The 26515-nt window shown below is 36.3% G+C and overlaps 1 protein-coding gene across 4 annotated transcripts in view; it reads right to left on the bottom strand.

The window, feature by feature from the left end:
- LOC127859395 (uncharacterized) overlaps positions 1 to 26515 on the bottom strand; it is a 100913-nt gene that overhangs the window by 9309 nt on the left and 65089 nt on the right. For all 4 annotated transcript variants that reach the window (XR_008039347.1, XM_052396759.1, XM_052396758.1 and 1 more), the window contains exons 5-9: positions 23900 to 24007; positions 12995 to 13021; positions 11965 to 12090; positions 9078 to 9167; positions 8083 to 8136 (exon numbers count right to left, since the gene is read on the bottom strand). Coding sequence is in view for 3 of the 4 variants with exons in the window: in XM_052396759.1 (XP_052252719.1) it covers positions 8083 to 8136; positions 9078 to 9167; positions 11965 to 12090; positions 12995 to 13021; positions 23900 to 24007 (405 nt within the window). In the remaining variant the exon portion in view is untranslated. The remainder of the gene's footprint in view (positions 1 to 8082; positions 8137 to 9077; positions 9168 to 11964; positions 12091 to 12994; positions 13022 to 23899; positions 24008 to 26515) is intronic.

Here is a 26515-nt window from a genome sequence, read left to right on the forward strand (position 1 = left end):
TTGCTCATGTAATGTAACTTCTGCAATATTGAAGCTAGCAATTTTATATTTGACATGCATGTGTATCTCATGGAGCTGCACAGTTTGAGTGGTGAAGGGTCAAGGTCATCCTTCAAGGTCAAACGTCATATAGGGGGACTTCGTGTTTCACAAACACATCTTGTTTATTGTTGTTGTTGACATAGCAACCAGAATTTTTGACGCTGGAACAAAATGAAATGACGTGCATAGTGTCCATAGTGTCATCTATCCATGTTTCAAGTTTCATGAAAAATATGAAGAACTTTTCAAGTTATCGCAGGATCCAGAAAAGTGTGACAGACCAACTGACAGGCTGACTGACAGACTGACTGACTGACTGACTGACTGACTGACTGACAGACAGACAGAGCGCAAACCATAAGTCCCCTCCGGTGAAACTGGTAGGGGACAAAAAGGAAATTATAACACACCTTCTAAATGCAGAATATTATTGTTAGAGATCTTAACAGCAATTGTCAACTAACAGTTTGCAACGCAAAACACTGTACACAACTACTTATAGAATCATTCATCTATACACTTTAATAAATGTTTGATCAAACATTTAAAAGCAGTTCTACAATATTTAAAGCACTGCATAACAAATATCTTGTATAGTTGAATTTTATAAGTAAGAAAGAATGCTATTAAAATGTGGTGTTATTAAAAGATGGTGTGTAAGGACAATTGTTGCACTTGAGTCAGCTATCCGTGAATATACTCACCAACAAGTTTTAAATTAATCTACAAAAACAAGCTTATAAACAGATATTTTATGGAAGAAACAGTGATAACTCTTCCATAAAAAATTGTGCAATCAAATTTGGGTGACCTCAACCTTGACCTTTGAATGGGACATGGGTCTTGCATGTTATTCACTGCCTGATAACAATGAACAATTACATCAGCGCATTTTGAAAATCCCATGATGTATTGGTTGAATCATAAAAAATAAGGCACATTAAATAACAATTTATAACATTTGAATTCAGTGTGTAAGGTCTTGACCTTGACACTAGGGACCCGAGTCTTACCTGTGACACACACCCAGAGACAAAACAATTGTAGACAGTTACTGCAGAATGCCTTGATGCATATTAATGCCTAAATTAAGATAATTCAACAACAAGAGCACCGCATAACGGGTGCCACGCTCGTCTGCGAAAGCTTGTCAGATTTTTTTTTTTTTTTAGAGGTCACAGTGACCTTGACCTTTGACCTAGTGACCCAACAAGAGATGTGTTCGTCAGAAACACAATGCGCCACTTTGAAATAAAATTTCTATTTATCATTTGGCAGGTATAGAAATCATCTCCCTTTAGATGGGGGGGGGGGGGGGTCTGTAGACAGTCAAAAATGACCAAGTCAGACTTCACTGACAACCAAGGCCTGTGGTTTATCAAAGAGATCATAGCCAGAGTTCATCATGTATCTATGGACATAAGTCCACAGGTATGTAATAAACACTACTATTAACAACTAAGTACATGAAAGAAATGATAATTATATCATTTAAAAAAAAACTTTGACAAATCAATCATTTGAGTTATAAATAATCAAAATAATAAATCTGTACAGTAAATGTGAAAAGAACTTCAATTCTTGGTAAGGAAATATATGAGATTTATAATTATATAAATTACTTCCCTTGAAAATAATTGTCTCTAACAAATCTCTAATTTGAGTAGCAAATAACGAAAAGCCACTACCGTGACTGTAGATTCACCACTCAAAATGTGCAGCTCCATGAGATACACATGCATGCCAAATATATAAAGTGACTATGTTCAATATTGAATAATTATCTCCCTTTAAAGCTTATTACTTCCCCTAAATGTGTATTTTTTACCGTAGACCTTGAAGGATAACCTTGACGTTGACCTATTACCACAATGAGTTTGTCAAATACACAATGCCGCCTACTGCACTGCTTTGATTTATTAAACAAAAATATATACGTGGGCAGGTCAGATAACTTTGTCCATTTAAAGCTTATTACTTCCCTTGACTTTTGTTTTTTCGACCCTAGACCTTGAAGGATGATGTTCACCTTGAAATTTTACCATTCAAAATGTGCAGCTATATGAGATACACATGCATGCCAAATATCAAGTTGCTATCTTCAATATTTAAAAAGTTATGGCCAATGTTAAGGTTTTAGCACGACGCCTACGGCAGACGGCGGACAGCGGACGACGAGCTGGCTATGACAATAGCTCGGGTTTTCTCCGAAAACAGCCGAGCTAAAAATGTGAAATTTGTCATACATATGTGCCCTTGACCCTGCCTCCAGGGTTATGGGTCTTGCATGCTATTCAGCCCCAGATGATTGGGAACAAATTTGGGAAGTTTCATGGCTGTTGCTCATATATTATTGGAGACAGAAAAAAACGCATACAAAAAGGGTATTTTCAAGTCAAAAAGGGCCATGGTTATTAACAATAGTTTGTGTCATAATATAACATGCATCATCCTCACTTACATTTATACATTTATACCAGGTTTCAATTAAATCTGCCCGAGCAATTTCAAGATGTTGCTCCAGATTCAAAAGTGTGCTTATTTTCAAATAAACAAGAGGGCCTGAAAGGCCCAAAGTCGCTCACCTGAAAAACAAAGGAACTGACCTGCTAAGTGCAGCCCCATGATATCATTAGAACAAATGTTTTGACCAAGTTTCATGAAGAGTGAACTACAAATATAACTTTTAGAGTGCTAACAAGGTTTTACTATAGCCATATTAGGTTTAATTCCCTGACCCCTCGCACCCATGTTTTTTAACAGTTCGGATTCCAAACTTTTTTCTAACTGATCCAAAATTCCATTAAAACAAATGTTCTGACCTAGCGTTATGAAGATTGGACAATAAATGTGACTATTAGAGTGTTAACAAATTTTTCCTGTAGCCATATAAGGAACAAGGGACAAAATTGTCACAAAACCAGGTTTTCAGTTGGAAAAAAGTCTGATAAAGGGAGACAATTTCAAATGTGTATTGTTAACCCCCTTGTGTAAAATTGACCTTGATTTCAATTAGAAAACAAGGGCTCTTTGTAAAACATGCATGTTCCCCATATGGGGTGTCAGTTGTAGTGGAATCCATTGCGTGAATACGTTTTTTGTCACTGTGACCTTGACCTTTGACCTAGTGACCTGAAAATCAATAGGGGTCATCTGCCAGTCATGATCAATGTACCTATGAAGTTTCATGATCCTAGGCCTAATTATTCTTTAGTTATCATCCGGAAACCATTTTACTGTTTCGAGTCACTGTGACCTTGACCTTTGATTTAGTGACCTGAAAATTGATACGCGTCATCTGCCAGTCATGATCAATGTGGCTATGAAGTTTCATGATCCTAAGTGTAAGCATTCTTGAGTTATCATCCGGAATCCATTTAACTGTTTCGAGTCACTGTCACCTTGACCTTTGACCTAGTGACCTGAAAATCAATAGGGGTCATCTGCCAGTCATGATCAAAGTTCCTGAGAAGTTTCATGATCCTAAACGTAAGCATTCTTGAGTTATCATCCGAAAACCATTTTACTGTTTCAAGTCAGCGTGACCTTGACCTTTGACTTAGTGAGCTGAAAATCAATAGGGGTCATCTGCCAGTCATGATCAATGTTCCTATGAAGTTTCATGATCCTAGACGTAAGCATTCTTGAGTTATCATCCGAAAACCATTTTACTGTTTCAAGTCAGCGTGACCTTGACCTTTGACCTAGTGATCTGAAAATCAATAGGGGTCATCTGCCAGTCATGATCAATGTTCCTATGAAGTTTCATGATCCTTAGTGTAAGCATTCTTGAGTTATCATCCGGAATCCATTTTACTGTTTCGAGTCACTGTGACCTTGACCTTTGACCTAGTGACCTGAAAATCAATAGGGGTCATCTGCCAGTCATGATCAATGTACCTATGAAGTTTCATGATCCTAGGCGTAAGCATTCTTGAGTTATCCGGAAATCATTTTACTATTTCAAGTCAATGTGACCTTGACCTTTGACCTAGTGACCTGAAAATCAATAGGGGTCATCTGCCAGTCATGATCAATGTTCTTATGAAGTTTCATGATCCTAGGCCTAAGCGTTCTTGAGTTATCATCCTTTCATAGTTACATAGTTGTGGCGACCTTGACCTTGGAGATATTGACGTAATTCTTTCGTGCGACACACCGTCCAATAATGATGAACAAATGTGCCAAATGATTTTAAAATGTCACAATGAATGACATAGTAATGGCCCAGACAAACTAATCTATGGCCATTTTTGACCTTCCAACTCAAATTGTGACCTTGACCTTGGAGATATCGACGTAATTCTTTCGCACGACACACCGTCTAATGATGGTGAACAAATGTGCATAATGATTCAAAAATCTGACAATGAACGACAAAGTTATGGCCCGGACAAGCTCATTTATGGCCATTTTTGACCTTCAAACTCAACTTGTGACCTTGACCTTGAAGATATCGATGTAATTCTTTCGCGCGACACACCGTCTAATGATGGTGAACAAATGTGCCAAATGATCTGACAATGAACGACAGAGTTATGGCCCGGACAAGCTTGTTCTGCCCGCCCGTCGCCGACATTCGCCAATCTAATAACCAGTTTTTTTCTTCGAAAAACCTGGTTAAAAATGCCCCGACCCCTAGTGGACATGTTTTTCAACCAACCAGAACCATGATTTTCTAACTCCTCCAAGATATCATTGGGACTAATCTTCTCACCAAGTTTCATGAAGATCACACAATTAATATGGCCTCTATTTAAGGTTTTACTATAGTAATAATTATAGGATTATGTAAGGAAAAATGCCCCGCCCCATTGCAGCTATGTTTTGCAAGCAACCGGAACCATTTTTGAACTTGTTCAAAATATCATTAGAAGATAGCATTAGAACAGATGTTCTGACCATGTTTCATGAAGATTGGACAATAAATGTGACTTTTAGAGTGTTAACAAGGTTTTACTAAAGCCATATAAGGAAAAATGCCCCGCCCCCAGGTGCCATATTTTTCAACCAACCAAAACTTTTTTCAAACTCATCCAAGATATCATTGAGACAAATCTTATGACCAAGTTTCATGAAGATGTGAATTAAATGTGGCCTCTAGAGTGTAAACAAGGTTTTACTATAGCCATATACATGGGATGTATGTTCTGACCACGTTTCATGAAAATCGGACCATAAATTTGGCCTCTTAGGGTGTTAACATGGTTCTACTATAGCTGTATAGGCAAAATGACCTGCCCAATGGTGGCCATGTTTTTCAACCAACCGGAACTATTTTCGAACTTGTCCAAACTATCATAGAGACAAATCTTTTGACAAGATTTCATGAAGATCGGACAGTAAATGTAGCTTCTAGAGTGTTAACAAGATTTTACTACAGCCATATATAGCCATATGAGGAAAAATGCCCCACTCACTGGTGACAATGTTTTTCAACCAACTGGAACCATTTTCGAACTTGTGCAAAATATTATTGGGACAAATCTTCTGACCAAGTTTCATGATGATCGGACAATAAATGTGGCCTCTAGAGTGTTAACAAGGTTTTACTATAGCCATATATAGCCATATAAGAAAAATGCCCCGCCCCCTGGCGGCCATGTTTTTCAAGCAACCATGACCATTTTCAAACTCGTCCAAGATATCATTGAGACAAATCTTCTGACCTTATTTCATGAAGATTGGACAATAAATGTGGTCTCTTGAGTGTTAACATGGCAAATGTTGACGCCGCAGAACGCACGATGCACACCGCACAACGGACTAAAGTTGATCACAAAAGCTCACAATAAGCTCCGGTGAGCTAAAAAGTTCCATAACTACATTATTTGCAAATGGATTGCAACATCATTTGTGGTGCATCATCATATTATCAATATACACACTCGTACCTAGTTTCAATGAAAGTGACCTAAGCAGTCCTGAGATATGGCTCTCGACACAAAAGAATTCCCAACAGAAAGACAAATGAATGGAGGGAAGAAGGGACAGACAGACAGATGATGAATGCCAAAACAATATCCGTCCGCCTATGCCTTACACATTTAGTAGTAGCTATATTTTTCAGCAGACATGGAACAATTTTCAACCTCAGCTGAGATACCATCTGAACAAATATTCTGGACAAGTTTCATAAGGACTGGGCAAAAAATTGAACTTCTAGCGGGTTTACAATGTTTCAGTATAGCCATATAAGGAAAACTTCCCCGCCCCTTGCTAGTTTTTCAATGTACCAGTTACGTTTTCAAACTTGGCCCAGATGTTATAACAATAACAGTATTGACCTAGTTTCATGAAGATTGGAGTAAATTTGATTTCTAGAGTGTTAAAGGAAAAACACCTTACCTTGGGAGCAACGATATCATAAGAAACAAGAAACCGTCGGAGACGGGTGATGCTCCCCAAAGGTTTTTTTTGTCACAATATTGCACTGTATATTCAGATAAAAGGAAACGTCTTGAGGGGCATAACTTTGGACAAAATAATACCATGGATGGTTTAGCAACTTAAAAATTTCAAAGGGCCATAACTCTCTAAATAAATCTTCTAACCAGAACCCACAAATAACATGCGCATCTCCTCAAGGTAGTTAAGCTTCCTATCAAGCTTCATTGAATTCCAGTCATTAGTTGCTGAGAAATAGCCCGGACAAGAATTGCACTATATGTACAGTTAATGGAAAATTTCAAAGGGTCATAACTCTATGAAAAATCATCTGACTAGAACCTGCTGATAATATGCACATGTCCTCTTGGAAGTTAAGCTTCCCATAAAGTTTCATTGAATTCCAGTTGTTAGTTGCTGAGAAATAGCCCGGACAAGAATTGCACTATATGTACAGTTAATGGAAAATTTCAAAGGGCCATAACTCTGTGAAAAATCATCCGACCAGAACCGGCTGATAATATGCACATCTCCTCTTGGTAGTGAAGCTTCCTATAAAGTTTAACTGAATTCCGGTCATTAATTGCTGAGAAATAGCCCGGACAAAAATTGTGCACAGACGACGGACACACGGACAGACGAAGCGGCGACTATATGCTCCCCCAAAAATTTTGGGGGAGCATAAAAATATTCTGTCCAAGTTTTGTTAGGATTGGACTTCAAATTTGACTTGTAGAGTATTTACAACGATTCACTGTAGCAAAATAAGGAAAACAGCACGGCCATGTTTTTTTCGACAAACCAAAAACATTTTTCAATCTCAGCCAAGACATCATTTGAAGAAATGTTCTGATAATTATTCCATTATAAATTACTTCTATAGTGTTACAAGCTTTTTCTATAATTTTACTAAGAGACCTAGTTTTGGATCTCTCTTGACCCAGTTTTGAAGCAGCAAAATATCATTGGTATAATTCTTCTAAGCAAGTTTCATGAAGATTGGACAATAAAAGTGGCCCCTAGAGTGTTCTAGGATGTTTACATTGCAAGACATACAGCAGACAAAAGGCAATCCCAAAAGCTAACTGGCATGAGCAAGTTGCGCTTAAGTGAGCTAAAATACACCAAGGGTAATAATGCTGTCAATACTGAAGAAAGTTATGATCCTTTTACTTAGCAATCTGTAATTATTTGAAGATTAAAGTGAAACCTTCAACGCTTGCAAAGTTTATGCTGCACACAAGATATACACTTTACAAACAATAATGTAGGCAATAACTCCAAAACATTCTTTAACAATACACTTTGTTTCAATGCTCTTCATGAATGTAAAAAGTTTTATTTATATATACTAAGAGAGCTATGCTCTGCACAACACAACTGCTTACAGGGTTATAGCCCTGTTAATACTGAATAGAATGATTGTCCTTGTACGCAGCACTGCCCCTGAAAGTGTATTATGTAAAATATCTTTTCAATTCTTCCATAGTTATCCTGTTTTTATGAATCGTGAGTTTGAAGGACGGACGGATAGAATTTACAACGGGAATCCAATTACTATTTGCCACTGTTCACCTGCATTGAAATAGATAATTTAATGGCACTTATCAAATCCTAATAGACAACCAAATTTGTTAAGTTTAACCAACTGACCTTTATTAGCAGATAATTTCATAAACTGCCTCAAAGTGTCTGTAGCAATGCTTGCTGAAAAAAACAACATACAAGGCAATGTACAAAGTATGTTTATACTATAATATTAACATCCTTAGTATCAATGTCATTAAATCAGTTTAAATCTAAAACATACATGCCATTGAAAACAATTGCGTTGCACAGCAACAGTCCATTTTCCATGATTCTGGCAGCTTTGTAGGAAGCATTGTAGGAAGCATTGTTGATGTTTGATGAAATGCTTAATGGGTGAACCACCAAACTTGAAACAATGGATTAGTTTAAGTCCAAAAGTTGGTCATTGTCAAGAACAACATGAGATCAGGTCATGTTGTTGTGTTTAAAGTGTTCATAGATAACACTTGTGCAAGTACCAAAGTGCTGCAGCAAGCAGCATTGAGGTTATAGACAATTTTGGGTTAATAAGGAATGTTAACCTTTCATATTAAAATGTTGTCTTGTCCAAAAGTAGAATGATGTCAAGTTCAAAATGAGGTCAGATGATGTAGGTGTGTTGTGAGTATTTATAAATAATTTCCATGCGAGTATCAAAGCTTTGTAGCAAGCATTATTGATGTAAGACGAAACATATCATTTAGATAAACCAATAATTTGAACCTCATGAATGACTACAAGTCCCAAAAGAGGTCAATGTCAAGGTCAAAATGAGATCAGGTTATGTGGGTGTGCTGAAAGTGTTATGGAAAAAAAATCATGAAAATATAAAACCTCTGAAACAAGCTGCATAGGCAACAAGATTTTGTTCAATATAGATACACCAAGAATTTGGCCCTTTGAATACCAGTAAGTCTAATTCCAAAATAAAGTCAATGTCACGGTCAACATGAGGTAAGGTGATGTGAATCGTGTGTTAAGAGCATTCATAGAAAACATGCATGAAAGAAACAAAGCTTTGTAAATTATGTTTAGGGGTTATCTTATTATACTCTCCTTTGTGCTACAGATTGATTTACCTCCGCGAAAAAGAAGCCATATGATTATCAGCAAATGGAGAGGGGACAGGAGTACCAGAAACAGCAATATCCACAAAATCCAGAGGGGCACTGAAATAAAAGAATAGCAAACCATTTCACATTCCTGCAAGGATAGGTTCTCTTTCCTTGTTAATGTTTTCCTTTATGCAATTTTCATGACAACTTTTATTTTTGGATCTGAATTTCTCAGTCTAATTTTCAATAATTGTATTAATTAACAGCTATATGTTTATCAATGTATTGTCAGTAATCTTTTTGACATATGACGCAGGCTTGTCTCACCCTAAAACTAGGAATGTTTGTTTGTTTAAGTGCTTAAGATTCAGAGCAAAAAGGTACACCTTGTTCAATTTTGCATACAAAAAGAGCAGCTTATTTTTAGGAAATTATGATATACCAATATTTGTCCAGGTATCTTCAATACTTTACAAGAAATCACTGGATCCATTGTTATCTAATCTACTACAGACAGACAATTTTCAAACCTATACAGCAACATGTATACCAAATTCATTACATGTATATTATCTTACATTATTACTTGCTGAATATTACAATATTTTTTATGTGTGAGTATTTATAAGCTACCTTTGACCACTTATAATAATAATGGATTTTGCATACCGTATATGTCCTTATTGACGCTCATGCCCTTATAGACGCGCACGCCTTCTTATCTGTGCTTCATCGGAATTTATCGGAACCATAAGATAAGATTTAATTAGCCCGTAATCCATTAAAGAGTGGCACATAACATCTGAAAAAATCGTTTTTGCGCCCATTTTGTTTGCAACACGGTGACACCGTAAATATGCTACCATGCGAGAATACTATGTAGGTTACAAACCAACAATAATAATAATTCACTTTATACGCGACATTAAAATAAATTGTATTATAAGTGCACCCCACATGTTGTCTGCTTGAAAAGTGTGGGTGTATAGATATAAAAACAAGATGTGTTTGTGAAACACAATGTCCCCCTATATGACGTTTGACCTTGAAGGATGACCTTGACCTTGACACTTCACCACTCAAAATGTGCAGCTCCATGAGATACACATGCATTTCAAATATAAAATTGCTAGCTTCAATATTGCAGAAGTGACATTACATGAGCAATTTTGACCCATATATTTGACCTTGGAGGATGACCTTGACCTTTCACCACTCAAAATGTGCAGCTCCATGAGATACACATGCATGCCAAATATCAAGTTGCTATCTTCAATATTGCAAAAGTATTCATAAAATAAGCGATTTGGGCCACATATATTTGACCTCTGACCTTGAAGGATGACCTTGACCTTTCACCACTCAATGTGTAGCTCCATGAGATACACATGCATGCCAAATATCAAGTTGCTATCTTCAATATTGCAAAAGTACTCATAAAATGAGCGATTTTGGCCACATATATTTGACCTCTGACTTTGAAGGATGACCTGGACCTTGACCTTTCACCACTCAAATTGTGCAGCTCCGTGATGATACACATGCATGCAAAATATCAAATTGCTATCTTAAATATTGAAATACTGCAAAAGTGTACATTAAATGAGCGATTTTGACCCATATATTTGACCTTTGACCTTGAAGGATGACCTTGACCTTTCACCACTCAAAATGTGCAGCTCCATGAGATACATATGCATGCCAAATATCAAGTTGCTATCTTCACTATTGCAAAAGTTATTGCAAATGTTAAAGTTGGTGCAAACCAACCAACAGACCAACCAACAGACCAACCAACCAACAGACAGGGCAATAACAATATGTCCCCCACTACTATAGTGGGGGACATAAAAAATACAGTGCAGAAAACCACGAGAACTATAGAAACTACTTTCATTTAAAAAATTGTACTGTAGTGCCTAGAATCAAAACTTGGTGATTGTGTCGCGCATGATAATTATGTATTTGATTTCTTAAAACAAAACGGAACGAGTACACTGTTTCTGTTAAGCAATTACCATTTACATTGTTCATTGTTGATTATATATTTTGTCGATGTATATTCCTCGAGGACTGCGTGTAACTCGGGTGCTAGGCAGCAGTGAGGGACGTTGTCATGGGTGGCACATGCGCTTTACGCCGATGACGCCAAGTGTATGTTATTGAGCGTTCGGGTGTATTGTTTGTCACACTATAAATACTTATCAACTAGACGCAGTTAAGGTGCGAAATACCGGGTCAAACTGGATTTAATGGTGAAATATTTAAGTCGATGAAAAATAAAATGGGATCCACGGCCGATTTGCGTTTAATTGGACATCACAATGTAGCGGGTCTGCAGCAGACTATATCATACGATTGGATTAAACAATGTTGTGAGCGGCAGGTAATGAAAATGTTACACTGTTTAAATGTGAGGAATAGGTAATAGTGGTTCGAATTTAACGCGCAGGGGTCTTGAAAAAACACGCGTAGTGCGCGCCAATAAGGACATATACGGTAATCCTATTCTAAGTATCTAAAGTTCTTTTTGAGAAATTGCAGGAATTAGTTTTACAGACAAACACAGGCACTTTCGGACATATTTTATTAATTCTTTAGTGACTACTTTATTACTTATGCTCTGTCATTTAAGCATCCTAATAAACTTATTTAGATAAGCCATTTGTATTCTTACAAATGCACACATATGTAAGAATATATTACACATATTTTATTTGCACTGGCAGACCATTAGGGCAGACAGAAACACAGATGAAGATCATGTAGACCTCTTGGGTGAAACTGGAAAGATCATTACATGGAAAGTGTACACTCTGGTGAAAATGTTTTCAGTTGGAGGAACATAAGTGAATGTGTTCACATTTTAATTGTTTCTAATGCATAATGCATGACGTAAAAAGGTTCTTACATGAATGTAAACAGTTCTGCTTGCAGGTCAAACACCACCATGTAACACTTAGGGCTAATAGAACCCCAACAAAATAACCAATGGGTATGAATAGCCACACACTTTTATTTTCTGTAACTTTTTGATCTGAAAAAGAACCATATTGAAAGCGAAAATACAAATACAATTTCAGATAGTTTTAATCTGGAATCGTTCTTTGCAAAATCATTGGTAAATTAGATTTTTTTTTGTTTAGTAAATGCTAACACTGGCATAATTTCTTGTATACATGTACCTTCCATCATATTTTGAAAAGAAGCCCACAATAGGAGAGCAAGAAAATGTTCAGTATACTTCTGGATTTTTGTTAACGAAAATATAACACTTTTAAATTTAATTTGTATTATAGCAATATCGTCAAAAAATGATTATGTTCACTAACTGTTTTATTGTGAAATATTTCAAATTGTGAAAAACATTACTGATGACAGATTTGCACGTCAAATTATTAGATAGATTTTATTTGTTTCATTTTTTTCTTTCATCATCTTGAATAATATATGAATTGTTAATAATTTATAAACATCAAATTCACAACAGAAGCTAGAATTTGTTGCAACATAGTGACAAAGAATAACCCCAGACGCACTTGTGTTATAACTATCCTAATATTATTGAAAGTCTAAGTTGGATATTTTTTAAGTGTAGGATAAAGCCTGCGGACAAGATTGCAAACTTGAGAAATACAAAGATATAAGTGACATCACATGACCATGGCTCTAATTCATCATAGTATGAACTGAATAAAAATGTGTATAGATACAATGATTTAAATAACATAATTGTTCTTCTGCAGAATATAAAATAAACAAATAATATAATTAAGTTACATAAATATATTCATCCCTAAAATTAAATTAAAATTATAAAGCAGGTGTAATTCATTTCATTGATAATTTAACAAAAAGGCGTATTACATAATGACTTATGAGTTATTACTTCATCTCAGAGGAAACATATGGTGGTATAGCGGTATCAAGTCATCCTTTACCTTTTTCAGTAGAACTGCAAGACTGATCTGTAATATATTAAAACATTGATTAACAGTTAAATCATTCATCAGAGCTATACATACCATGTTTATCATTAGTACATGTACATTATCATGAACAAGAAGCTTTATAAACGTAATAGATGTGCACAATCACAAAAATGGTCAACTCAAAGGATTGTTAAAACAAGAGATGTGTTTGTCAGAAACACAATGCCCCCTATTGCACCGCTTTGAAGCCATATGTTTGACCTTTGACCTTAAAGGATGACCTTTACCTTTCACCACTCAAAATGTGCAGCTCCATGAGATACAAATGCATGCCAAATATCAAGTTGCTATCTTTAATATTGCAAAAGTTATGGCAAATGTTTAAGTTTTCTGACGGACGCACAAACTGATGGACTGATGGACTGACAGACAGTTCAACTGCTAATATATGCCACCCTACCGGGGGCATAAAAAAATGAGAAGTATTCTGAAACTAAGAATGTTCACAGAGAAATTTCCATACCTTTAATTTAATCTAAGACATTTTATTCCCATTCTGTATCTTGGTATGCTTTTCTTGCATCAACATAAGAAATGTAAAAATCATCATACAATTAATGCAGTAAAAATATTGGAGTACTGGTCGTGTACGTAATTCCGGCCACTTTTGGGACTATTTTAACAAAATCTTTTGTTTTAGGCAACTGGTTGAAACTAAACTTCACAGATATAATCCTGGGTTCAAAACTCATCTAGCATGAAAATTTCAATAGAATTAGATCAGTGTATGTTACTTTTATGAACAGAAATTAATGACATATAAACTATCAATTTTCATAGGGCAATTGTACCTAAAAAAATCAGCCACCTTTTAGTTTAATCTGCAGGTAAAATTACAAAGCAATATCTTTAGACAAATGTCCTCATTTTAGGAGTATTAATAAAGGTTTACACAAACAAAAATGTTTCACTTGAAACTTAAAATATATGCGACATTATATACCAGTTACTCCCCCTACCTATCTTAATAAATATAGTAAACAAGCACTGTCAATTGGCAACTGCAAATTCCTAACTACCGTATACGTGCGCTTATAAGACGCATTTTTGAGACTTAAATTAATAAGTTACAGTTGGGGTCGCGTCTTATAAGCGAGATACTGGTGAAAATAAACACAAAATTTCAAAATATCGAGTTTACTGGGCTTATGCTAGCCAAGCTGGACACTTGTCAGTTGTTTTGAATCATCGCGCAGCCATTTGCATTTTCTCTAAAGTCTGTATTGGCCCGTACCGTGTATCGGAACGCTATGTTCAGTTACCGATTTATTTGTAATAAAATGTATTGTTACTGATTTTGTTGTCTATTATTTTTAATTTGAATTTTGTTATTTTTGGGGCGTAAGACGTTATATTGTCCGTGATTATTCTTGAAAAGTTTTTATCACCCGATTGTCTGCGCGCGACGTCGTTAAATGCCATATAAATTGTCCATTATAGTATACGTGTGTAAGCGGCTACACGATGCCAACATGCTTAAAACAACAGCAAAATCAATTCTTAGTTTGAAACTGTCAATTGTTTAATAAACACGCTGCCGATTACAAATGCTATTTGACAAGTTTGTATCACCTGATCGACTTTGTTCCACATCGTTAATTTTTAGACATAATTGGAAATTAGGGTATCCTCTGAAATAAGTTAACAGTTTGCAACTGTCAATTGTTAAATAAACACGTTTATTCAGACTACCCACTATTGCCGGTGACACATTATTTATTAGGGGCCAACAACGACGGGAGCAAAGAGCGACCGCATGCAATTATCCGCATATGGCTTTCTTCTTGACACGTGATTTCGATCTGCGCTTCGGAGTCTATCACTCTATCACGCGATTGGCTAATTTTATGAAAGTAGGCGTTACCTATTGTTGATAGACAATGGGCGTAAAATTTGCATAATCTAGGTAATAAAACTAAACGCTTTCAAAATATCTGCCAATTAGATTTCAATACCTGTCAAACAATGCAATTAAGATGACTAACACAATCAATTTTGCTTGTGCATTGATATTACGAACGTAATATGTTTGCAATTGTTAGGGCAAATGATTAATACGCTATTGTTAAAAATTTTGTCAATTTAAAAATTATTTTTATTGTATGAATAATACTTGATAATAAATTAAAACCCACTAATATATCATAAAATAAACAAATATTATTTACTTTGTTGTTTGATTGTTTTATTTTTCAGACTTGCGTGAATTACTTATTGTAATTTTTGTATGCAGCGCGAGTTTGAAAAATTCTCAATGTTTTACTAATTGATGATTTTCTTTAACATTCTGCCATTTTTCAGCCATTTTCCGGCCGATGAATACGGCAAAATTTGACCGCGTCTTACACGCCGGTCAGTCTGAAATCCACCCATAAAAAGTCCAAAGTCGGGGTGCGTCTTATGAGCGAGGGCGTCTTATAAGCGCACGTATACGGTATTTGTTTTTAATATGTTTTATCAAAAAAAAATTAATATAGCTAAGAAATTAAACACATTTTGTATAAAAAGTTGACTTCATTGTCGATTTTTAGTAAACACTTGTATTTAATTTTACAACAAATAACCTATTATTATTCTTATCAAGGGAGGTAATTCATATATTTAAAAAGTATATATTAGGTCCTAATTTTTATGTTTTGATATATGTTTTTATACAATTAATTGAAAATACCTTGGTTTAAGTTTATTAGATAAAATATTACAACAATTTTAACAAATATATTTGTTTCTTATATAAATATAAGTAATACAAATGTTGATGATGTCACTTTTCCCACAGTCATGACAAAAACATCGTCCTACAATCGTGACATTTTGATATAAAAGTTCACAGTGATATGCTTCTTTAATTTGCAAAATATTGAGAAAAGGGTTGGTTTTCAAGTTGATTTTAATAAAAATCAGAAAAATGTGTATGCTAAGATCATGAAAATGATTTAACACAGGTGGCGGATTTTTTACGTACAGGCCGGAATTACGTACACAACCAGTAATGAATACATCTAAAATGTATGACAGTAAGAATACACAGTCATCAGATCAGTCAATGGTATAAATATCTTAAGATCTCATAATTATTTGTAGATTGTGTTTTAGTTAATATCTTAGAATAACAAGAGAGCCAAAAGGTCCCTAGGTTGCTCACCCAAGATATGTAGCAAATAACCTGTTATATAAAGATGTTGTAATGTTTGTGTCCTGTAGTTTCAATATTTTTTTAGTCTCTATGACGGATACTGAAGGTGCTCTGAGGAAGAATAAGAACAAATTAAAGGTTTAACTAACAAGAGGGCCATGATGGCCCTGTATCGCTCCACTGCTGAAAAAAGGCTTAAACAAATATTCTCTGCATGTGCAAATACTTAAATATAGGCCCTATTTAAGCACATGTACACTTTTGTGACCCCCTGGGCTTGGTCAAATTTAACCCCAGGGGCAAACTTTGTAGAGGACTACTATATCTCACTACATGTACATACAAAATATGGTAGCCCTAGGTCCTAGAGTTAAGGACAAGAATATTTTAAGTTTTCACAAAATAAGCAAGATATAAGCGTATATAATGTTCAATTTTGTGACCCGCGGGTCAGGGTCAAATTTGACCCAAAGGGCATAATTTGAACAAACTTGGTAGAGGACTATAAGATGTTACTGCATACCAAATTTTTAAAGTTTTCACAAAATAGGCCCCATATAAGCGTATGTTCAGTTTTGTGACCCCCGAGCAGGGTCAAATTTGACCCCAGGGGCATAATTTGAACAAACTTGGTAGAGAACTGTTGGATGTCACTACATTCCAAATTTGGTAGCCCTATGCCTTATGGTTAAGGAGAAGAGAATTTTTAAAGTTTTCACAAAATAGGCACTATAAAAGCATATTATCGATTTTGTGGCCCCCCAGGGCAGGGTCAAATTTGACTCCTGGGGCATAATTTGAACAAACTAAGTGGAGGACTACACAATGTCACTACATACCAAATTGTGTAGCCCTAGGCATAATGGTTATGGACAAGAATTTTTTTAAAGTTTTCACAAAATAGGCAATATATAAGCATATGTTCAATTTTGTGACCCCCGGGGCAGGTTAAAAATTTGACCCCAGGGATAAAATTTGAACAAATTTGGTAGAGGACTATAAGATGTCACTACATACCAAATTTGATAGCCCTAGGCCCAATGGTTATGGACAGAAAGATTTTTGAAGTTTTCACAAAATAGGCCTTATATAAGCATATGTTCCATTTTTTGACCCCAGGGGCATAATTTGAACAAACATTGTAGAGAACTATAAGATTTCACTACATACCAAATTTGGTAGCCATAGGCCCAATGTTTATGGACAAGAAGATTTTTAAAGTTTTCACAAAATAGGCCTTATATAAGCATATGTTCAATTTTGTGACCCTCGGGGCAGGGTCAAATTTGACCCCAGGGGCATAATTTGAACAAACTAAGAAGAAAACTAATACATGTCACTACATATCAAATTTGGTAGCCCTATGCCATACAGTTATGGACAAGAATATTTTTAAAGTTTTCACAAAATAGGCCTTATATAAGCATATGTTCAATTTTGTGACCCTCGGGGCAGGGTCAAACTTGACCCCAGGGGCATAATTTGAAAAAACTTGGTAGAGGACTATAAGATGTCACTACATACCAAATTTGGTAGCCCTAGGCCCAATGGTTATGGACAGAAAGATTTGAAAAGTTTTCACAAAATAGACCTTATATAAGCATATGATCAATTTTGTGACCCCAAGGCAGGGTCAAATTTGACCCCAGGGGCATAATTTGAAGTAGAGGACTATAAGATGTCTCTACATACTAAATTAATTAGCCCTAGGCCCAATGGTTATTGACGAGATTTTGAAAGTTTTCACAAAATAGGCCTAATATAAGAATATGTTCAATTTTCTGACCCCCGGGGTAGGGTTAAATTTGACCCCAGGGGCATAATATGAAGAAATTTGGTAGAGGACTATTAGATGTCTCTACATACCAAATTTGATAGCCCCAGGGGCATAATTTGAAAAAACTTGGTAGAGGACTATAAGATGTCACTACAAACCGAATTTGGTAGCCCTAGGCCCAATGGTCATGGACAGAAAGATTTTAAAAGTTTTCACAAAATAGACCCTATATAAGCATATGATCAATTTTGTGACCCTGGGGCAGGGTCAAATTTGACCCCAGGGGCATAATTTGAAGAACTTTGGTAGAGGACTGTAAGATGTCTCTACATACTAAATTTATTAGCCCTAGGCCCAATGGTTATGGACGAGAAGATTTTGAAAGTTTTCACAAAATAGGCCTTATATAAGCATATGTTCAATTTTGTGACCCCCCGGGGCAGGGTCAAATTTGACCCCAGGGGCATAATTTGAAGAAATTTGGTAGAGGACTTTTAGATGTCTCTACATACCAAATTTGATGGACCTAGGCCCAATGGTTATGAATGAGAAGATTTTGAAAGTTTTCACAAAATAGGCCTTATATAAGCATAAGTTCAATTTTGTGACCCCCAGGGCAGGGTAAAATTTGACCCAGGGGCATAATTGGAAGATATTTGGTAGAGGACTATTAGATGTCTCTGCATACCAAATTTGATAGTCATTTGCCCAATGGTTTTGGACGAGAAGATTTTGAAAGTTTTCACAAAATAGGCCCTTTATAAGCATATATTCAATTTTGTGACCCCCGGGGCAGTTTCAAATTTGACCCCAGGGGCATAATTTGAACAAACTAAGAAGAGAACTATTACATGTCACTACATACCAAATTTGGTAGCCCTACGCTATACGGTTATGGACAAGAATATTTTAAAAGTTTTCACAAAATAGGCATTATATAAGCATATGTTCAATTTTGTGACCCTCAGGGCAGGGTCAAACTTGACCCCAGGGGCATAATTTGAAAAAACTTGGTAGAGGACTATAAGATGTCACTACATACCAAATTTGGTAGCCCTAGGCCCAATGGTTATGGACAGAAAGATTTGAAAAGTTTTCACAAAATAGACCTTATATAAGCATATGATCAATTTTGTGACCCTGGGGCAGGGTCAAATTTGACCCCAGGGGCATAATTTGAAGAAATTTGGTAGAGAACTATAAGATGTCTCTACACACTAAATTTATTAGCCCTAGGCCCAATGGTTATGGACAAGAAGATTTTGAAAGTTTTCACAAAATAGGCCTTATATAAGCATATGTTCAATTTTGTGACCCCCGGGGCAGGGTCAAATTTAACCCAAGGGGCATAATTTGAAGAAATTTGGTAGAGGACTATTAGATGTGTCTACATACCAAATTTGATAGCCCTAGGCCCAATGGTTATGGACGAGAAGATTTTGAAAGTTTTCACAAAATAGGCCTTATATAAGCAAATTTTCATTTTTGTGACTCCCGTGGCAGGGTCAAATTTTACCCCAGGGGCATAATTTGAACAAATTTGAAAGATGTTCAACCCAGGAACATTCCTGTGAAATTTCATCAGAATTGGACCAGTGGTTTAGGAGAAGAAGATGTTTTAAGGAAAAGTTAACGCACGCACAGACGGAAGTTTTCACAAAATAGGCCCTTATATAAGAGTATGTTCAATTTTGTGACCCCCGGGGCAGGGTTAAATTTGACCCAAGGGGCATAATTTGAAGAATTTTGGTAGAGGACTATTAGATGTCTCTACATACCAAATTTGATAGACCTAAGTCTAATGGTTATGGATGAGGAGATTTTGAAAGTTTTCACAAAATAGGCCTTATATAAGCATATGTTCAATTTTGTGACATACGGGGCAGGGTCAATTTTGACCCCAGGGGCATAATTTGAAGAAATTTGGTAGAGGACTGTTAGATGTCTCTACATACCAAATTTGATAGTCCTAGGCCCAATGGTTATGGACGAGAAGATTTTGAAAGTTTTCACAAAATAGGCCTTATTTAAAGCATATGTTCAATTTTGTGACCCACGGAGCAGGGTCAAATTTGACCCAAGGGGCATAATTTGAAGAAATTTGGTAGAGGACTATTAGATGTCTCTCCATACCAAATTTGATAGCCCTAGGCCCAATGGTTATGGATGAGAAGATTTTGAAAGTTTTCACAAAATAGGCCTTATATAAGTATATGTTCAATTTTGTGACCCCCGGGGCAGGGTCAAATTTTACCCCAGGGGCATAATTTGAAGAAATTTGGTAGAGGACTATTAGATGTCTCTACATACCAAATTTGATAGCCCTAGGCCCAATGGTTATGGACGAGAAGATTTTGAAAGTTTTCACAAAATAGGCCTTATATAAGCATATGTTCAATTTTGTGAACCCCTGGGCATGGTCAAATTTGACCCCAGGAGCATAATTTGAAGACATTTGGTAGAGGAATATTAGATGTCTCTACATACCAAATTTGATAGCCCTAGGCCCAATGGTTACGGACGAGAAGATTTTGAATGGTTACAGACGAGTAGATTTTGAAAGTTTTCACAAAATAGGCCTTATATAAGCATATGTTCAATTTTGTGACCCCCGGGGCAGGGTCAAATTTTACCCCAGGGGCATAATTTGAAGAAATTTGGTAGAGGACTATTAGATGTCTCTAGATACCAAATTTGATAGCCCTAGACCCAATGATAATGGACGAGAAGATTTTGAAAGTTTTCACAAAATAGGCCTTATATAAGCAAATTTTCATTTTTGTGACCCCCGGGGCAGTGTCAAATTTAACCCCAGGGGCATAATTTGAAAAAATTTGAAAATGGTTTACCCCAGGAACATTCCTGTGAAATTTCATCAGAATTGGACCAGTGGTTTAGGAGAAGATGATGTTTTAAGGTAAAGTTAACGCACACACAGACGCACGCACAACGGACACAGGACTATGACATAAGCCCCGCTGGCCTCTGGCCAGTGGAGCTAAAAACATATAAAACAAGAGCTGCATTTGTGAAATACAATGCACCTTGAAGCCGCACAGCAGCTAGAAAACAATGCCAATTACTTAGCCAAACATTTATGGAATGGGACAAAACTCACACCCCATCTTAAAGTCATGTAGGTTGACTCACATACCAACAAGAGCACCGCCTTGCGGGTGCAGACCGCTCATCTATTTTCTTTTTAAAGGTGAAGGGACTCTCATTTTCAATCACAAAGGAGGGAGGGGCGGAGTGAAGAGGGGTGTATAGTGTGGGGGTGTGGAATTTATTACATTATCTTCCAAAAATGCGAAAAAAAACGCAAAAAAAAAAAAAAAAAAAAAAATCGGGGGTGGGGGGGGGGGGGGGGGGTGGGGGGGTGGGGGGGGGGGGGTGAGTGGGGGGGGGGGGGGATTTTTGGGTGCAATGGTTGGACGGTATTTCAAACATAAAATAATAAAATAAATATTTGTGTTTTTAACAGTTTCAAAAAAAAAAAAAAAATGAGGGGGTGGGGGGGGGGGGGGTAAAGTGTGAGGGTGTGGTGGTAATTTGTGAGATGATGTTAAAAAAAATATAATAATTTTAGGGGGGGGGGGGGGGAAACGGGTGGGGGGGAGGGGGGGGGTTGGTGGGGGATTCTTGGGTGCGATGGTTGGACTGTATTTCAAACATAAAATAATAAAAATAAATATTTGTGTATTTTAACTGTTTCAAAAAAAAAATTGGGGGGGGGGGTGGGGTGGGGGGGGGGGGTATAGTGTGAGGGTGTGGTGGTCATTTGTGAGATGATCTAAAAAAAGAAAAAAAAATAGGGGGGGGGAGGGGGGGGGGGGGGAGAGGGCACAAGGGATGGTTTGGGTGGAGTCTATTGTGGTATGTCAGGTAAGAGTAGTTTTGTCAAAGTATCAATCAAATCTAATCATAAATAAAGAAGTTATGGCAATTTTAGCAAAATTTAATAATTTGACCTTGAGAGTCAAGGTCATTCAAAGGTCAAGGTAAAATTCAACTTACCAGGTACAGTAACCTTATGATAGCATGAAAGTATTTGAAGTTTGAAAGCAATAGCCTTGATACTTAAGAAGTAAAGTGGATCAAACCACAAAATTTAACCATATAGTCAAAGTTACTAAGTCAAAAAAGGGCCATAATCCCGTAAAAATGACAACCAGAGTTATGCAACTTGTCCTTTTACTGTACCCTTATGATAGTTTGCAAGTGTTCCAAGTATGAAAGCAATATCTATGATACTTTAGGGCTAAAGTGGACCAAAACACAAAACTTAACCAAATTTTCAATTTTCAAAGTATAAAAAGGGCACATAATTCTGTCAAAATGCTAGTCAGGGTTACATTACTTTTTCTGCACAGTCCCCTTATGATAGTTAATAAGTGTTGCAAGTATGAAAGCAATAGCTTTGATACTGTAGGAATAAAGTGGACCTTAACACAAAACTTACCCAAGTTTTCAATTTTCTAAGTATAAAAAGGGCACATAATTCTGTCAAAATGCACGCCAGAGTTATCTAACTTTGCCTGCCCAGTCCCGTCATGATAGTAAGTAAGTGTACCAAGTTTGAATGCCATAGCATTGATACTTTCTGAGAAAAGTGGACCTAAACGCAAAACTTAACCAAAATTTTCAATTTTCTAAGTATAAAAAGGGCACATAATTCTGTCAAAATGCACGCCAGAGTTATCTAACTTTGCCTGCCCAGTCCCCTCATGATAGTTAGTAAGTGTACCAAGTTTGAATGCAATAGCATTGATACTTTCTGAGAAAAGTGGACCTAAACGCAAAACTTAACCGGACGCCGACGCCAACGCCGACGCCAAGGTGATGACAATAGCTCATAATTTTTCAAAAAATAGATGAGCTAAAAATCAGCTCAATATCTTTAAGCATTGCGTAAAAAAACTCTGGAAAACAGTTATTTTAGAGAGAATTTCTAAGTCCAAGGCCCATAACAACGCCTTATATCAATAGAACAGAACGAATTTCATCTGTAGGTCATGTAGGTAGACTCACATTCCAACAAGAGCACCGCATAACCGATGCCACCCTCAGCTACGGGTGCAGTTTTGAATAAATGAAAGCTTGTCATAATTATTTTTTTTAGAGGTCACAGTGACCTTGACATTTGACCTAGTGACCCCAAAATGGGTGTGGCGTGTATAACTCATCAAGGTGCAGCTACCGGGTACATATGAAGTTTCAAAGTTATAGGTGGGAGCACTTTGATTTTAGAGCCAATGTTAAGGTTTAAGCACGACGGGGACTGCGGACGACACGACTAGCTGGCTATGACAATACCTCGGGTTTTCTCCGAAAACGCCAAGCTAAAAATCAGCGCAATATCAGAAAATTTCTATATCAACATTTGTCTCAAGTCTCCATGCCATGTACTCACTTTAATAGAAGCCCCTCCCTTGGATTATATCCCTTCAAAAAAGAATTACTTCCCTTGTCAAAAATAGACATACCCTGTCAAATTTGTTTTTTCATCTCCCTTTAAAGCTTACTACATGTACTTCCCATGGCAAAAATTTAGATCAGTCCAAAGACTTAGTTAAAAAAAATAACGGAATGCAAAGAATTTCACACTTTATCTGTAGGTCAAGTAGGTAAACTCACATACAAAAAATCACCTCTATCTAAAAGCGTTGCATAAAAAACCCACCTGACAATGGAATGCTGGACAGACACACAGATGGACAGACTAACAGACAGACACACTGCTATATGCAACCCTACCAGGGGCATACAAATATTTTTAATTGTGATTTTTTTCACTCTCATACAAAACACTCGTACAATTATAGAATATAATTCATTTTGTACATTTTGCTTTACAGCATTCTATGAAGAATTCAGCTTGTTAATGTCTGTTAAAAGCTGGTATGAGGTGGTGGATTTGTATGATACTATTTCTACATACTGTTGATTACAGATGTCAATATGACTGTATCTTCAGTCTTCAAATCTGTACATATATGGCGGACTCCATCATCCAGTATATCTGCTACCTTAGAGAATTTCCATTCATCTGCAAAGACAATATTAATATGCTTAATTTCAATTGCCTAAATCAGCATTGAACTTAAAAGGCAGTAAAACTATGATGCACAATATCACCAGTGTTCTCTTCGCTAAACTTCGACAAATTCAGTATTTTCTTTACAGATTGATTATTAAAGCTTTTAAACAAAATAAATGACATGTTTTGTTTTGTGTATAATGTATGTTTTCCATTTTCACCCTTCATTAAAAAATATATAACTTTCTGGTACAAAATGCTAAGGTTTAGTCAGAGCTCCAGATAATTTTTTCAGCCGAGGGGTATTTCACTCATGAAATTTTATTTGATGAGTAAAAATCAAAATCCGATAATTTGAAGAAGAATTTATGTTCAAAAGATCACAATTAATAATAAATTGTACATTAGTGTTAACTCGCTACAACAAGCAGTCTTGTATACAATAAAGCAATCACTTTCATATTATTTAACAGTTGTTCTTTTTTTGCCCTTGGCTAATAAGCAGCCATTAATCTATTTTTCCGTCTTGATTTGGCAAGCCACTGTTTTCATGACAATAAAACACAAACACATGCAGATGCTGCGGCATACGTCACAAAAAGAAAAGCGCTTTCGGAAAAGAATTTACCGTCAGGACGGCACAGATCATGACAGTCATATGAAAAACAAGCAAGCAGCAATTTTTCGCATTACATTATGATTAAAGTGGATTCATTGATTGCAAACCGGATTTCAATATATCTAACAGCTAGGTTAAACATGTGCTTACTCACGTTATCTTAATGGTAAGCAGGTGGCATCCGTAAAACTTGTTTATTATATGTGTATGTCTCCTGCCATTTAAAAAGTGCTTGAAGGAAAAAGGTTTTTCCCTTATTTATATTCATGTATAAACTGCTAATACGCATTGAAATTGCACACGATGCATAATCCGAATTTAGCCAGGAGTTTTTTTACTCAACAAAATTTTAAGTCATGCGTATTTTCTTTTTTCATGCGTATTTTAGGCAAATACGCATCTTATCTGGCCCTCTGGGTTAAGTCCAATAAAAATACATTGTAATCCAATAAACAGCAGAAAAAATTGAAGCTGCAACTATTAATTTGAAAGAACATACCCATAATTATAATATAGAACAAACAAGATCAGCGTTTGTGAAACACAATGCTCTGTACTGCACTTTGAAGCTGCACAGCAGCTATTTTTTATAACATTTTTAAGGCCATTAGGCCCATTACTTCACCAGAAATCAATGGACCAAAATGAAACTCTAAATTCATCTGTAAGTCATGCAGGTAGCCTCACATAACAATAAAAGCTGCGCCATGAGCGCATGATACGCCCGTCGTTCGCCAATGAAGTAGTAAGGTAATAAATAACCCTTTGAATCATTTTTTTACTTCAGTTTATTTGTATTTGAATACATGGTTTATTTTATAAGTACATGAGCATGGAAATCACGAAATTTTGACGAACAAAGTCCCATAACTCTGGAACGACAATTCAGAATTCCGTCAAAAACGAAAGGGGATCAGGGTTTATCAATATTAAGATTGTGTTGAAATTTGAAAAAAATCCATCGAAGGATATTTGAGCTACAGTAGGACATTCAATGAAATCACGAAATTTTGACGAACAAAGTCCCATAACTCTGGAACGACAATTCAGAATTCCGTCAAAAACGAAAGGGGATCAGGGTTTATCAATATTAAGATTGTGTTAAAATTTGAAGAAAATCTGTCAAAGGATATTTGACGTAGCGTACGACATTAACAGACGGACGGACGGACGGACAGACGGACGGACAGACGGACGCGGGGTATACCATAATACGTCCCGTCATAGACGGGCGTATAAAAAATCCATCGGGGGATATTTGAGCTACGGTAGGATACATGAACAACAATAACATTTAAGGTCACAGTGACCTTGACCTTAGAATGAATGACCTTGAAATGACCAGTGGTCATCTAAGTGTGCTTGCAAACCTTCATGTCAAGTTTGAAGACTCTATGTCCAAGCATACCAAAGTTATAACAATTTTAACATTTTAACATTTAAGGTCACAGTGACCTTGACCTTCAAATGAATGACATTGAAATGACCAGTGGTCATCTTCTAGTACTGGCCAATCTTTATTTCAAGTTTGAAGACTCTAGGTACAAGCATACCAAAGTTATAACATGAAATAAGAACTTTAACATTTTTACATTCAAGGTCACAGTGACCTTGACCTTCAAATGAATGACCTTGAAATGTCCAGGGGTTACTTACTAGTTCTGGCCAACCTTCATGTCAAGTTTCAAGACTCTAGGCTCAAGCATACCAAAGTTATAACAACTTTAACATTTTTACATTCAAGGTCACAGTGACCTTGACCTTCAAATGAATGACCTTGAAATGTCCAGTGGTTACTTACTAGTTCTGGCCAACCTTCATGTCAAGTTTCAAGACTCTAGGTCCAAGCATACCAAAGTTATAACAACTTTAACATTTTTATATAGCTACAGTAGGAC

This window comes from Dreissena polymorpha, chromosome 15 (genome assembly GCF_020536995.1).
Source record: "Dreissena polymorpha isolate Duluth1 chromosome 15, UMN_Dpol_1.0, whole genome shotgun sequence".
Taxonomy (NCBI): Eukaryota; Metazoa; Mollusca; class Bivalvia; order Myida; family Dreissenidae; genus Dreissena; species Dreissena polymorpha.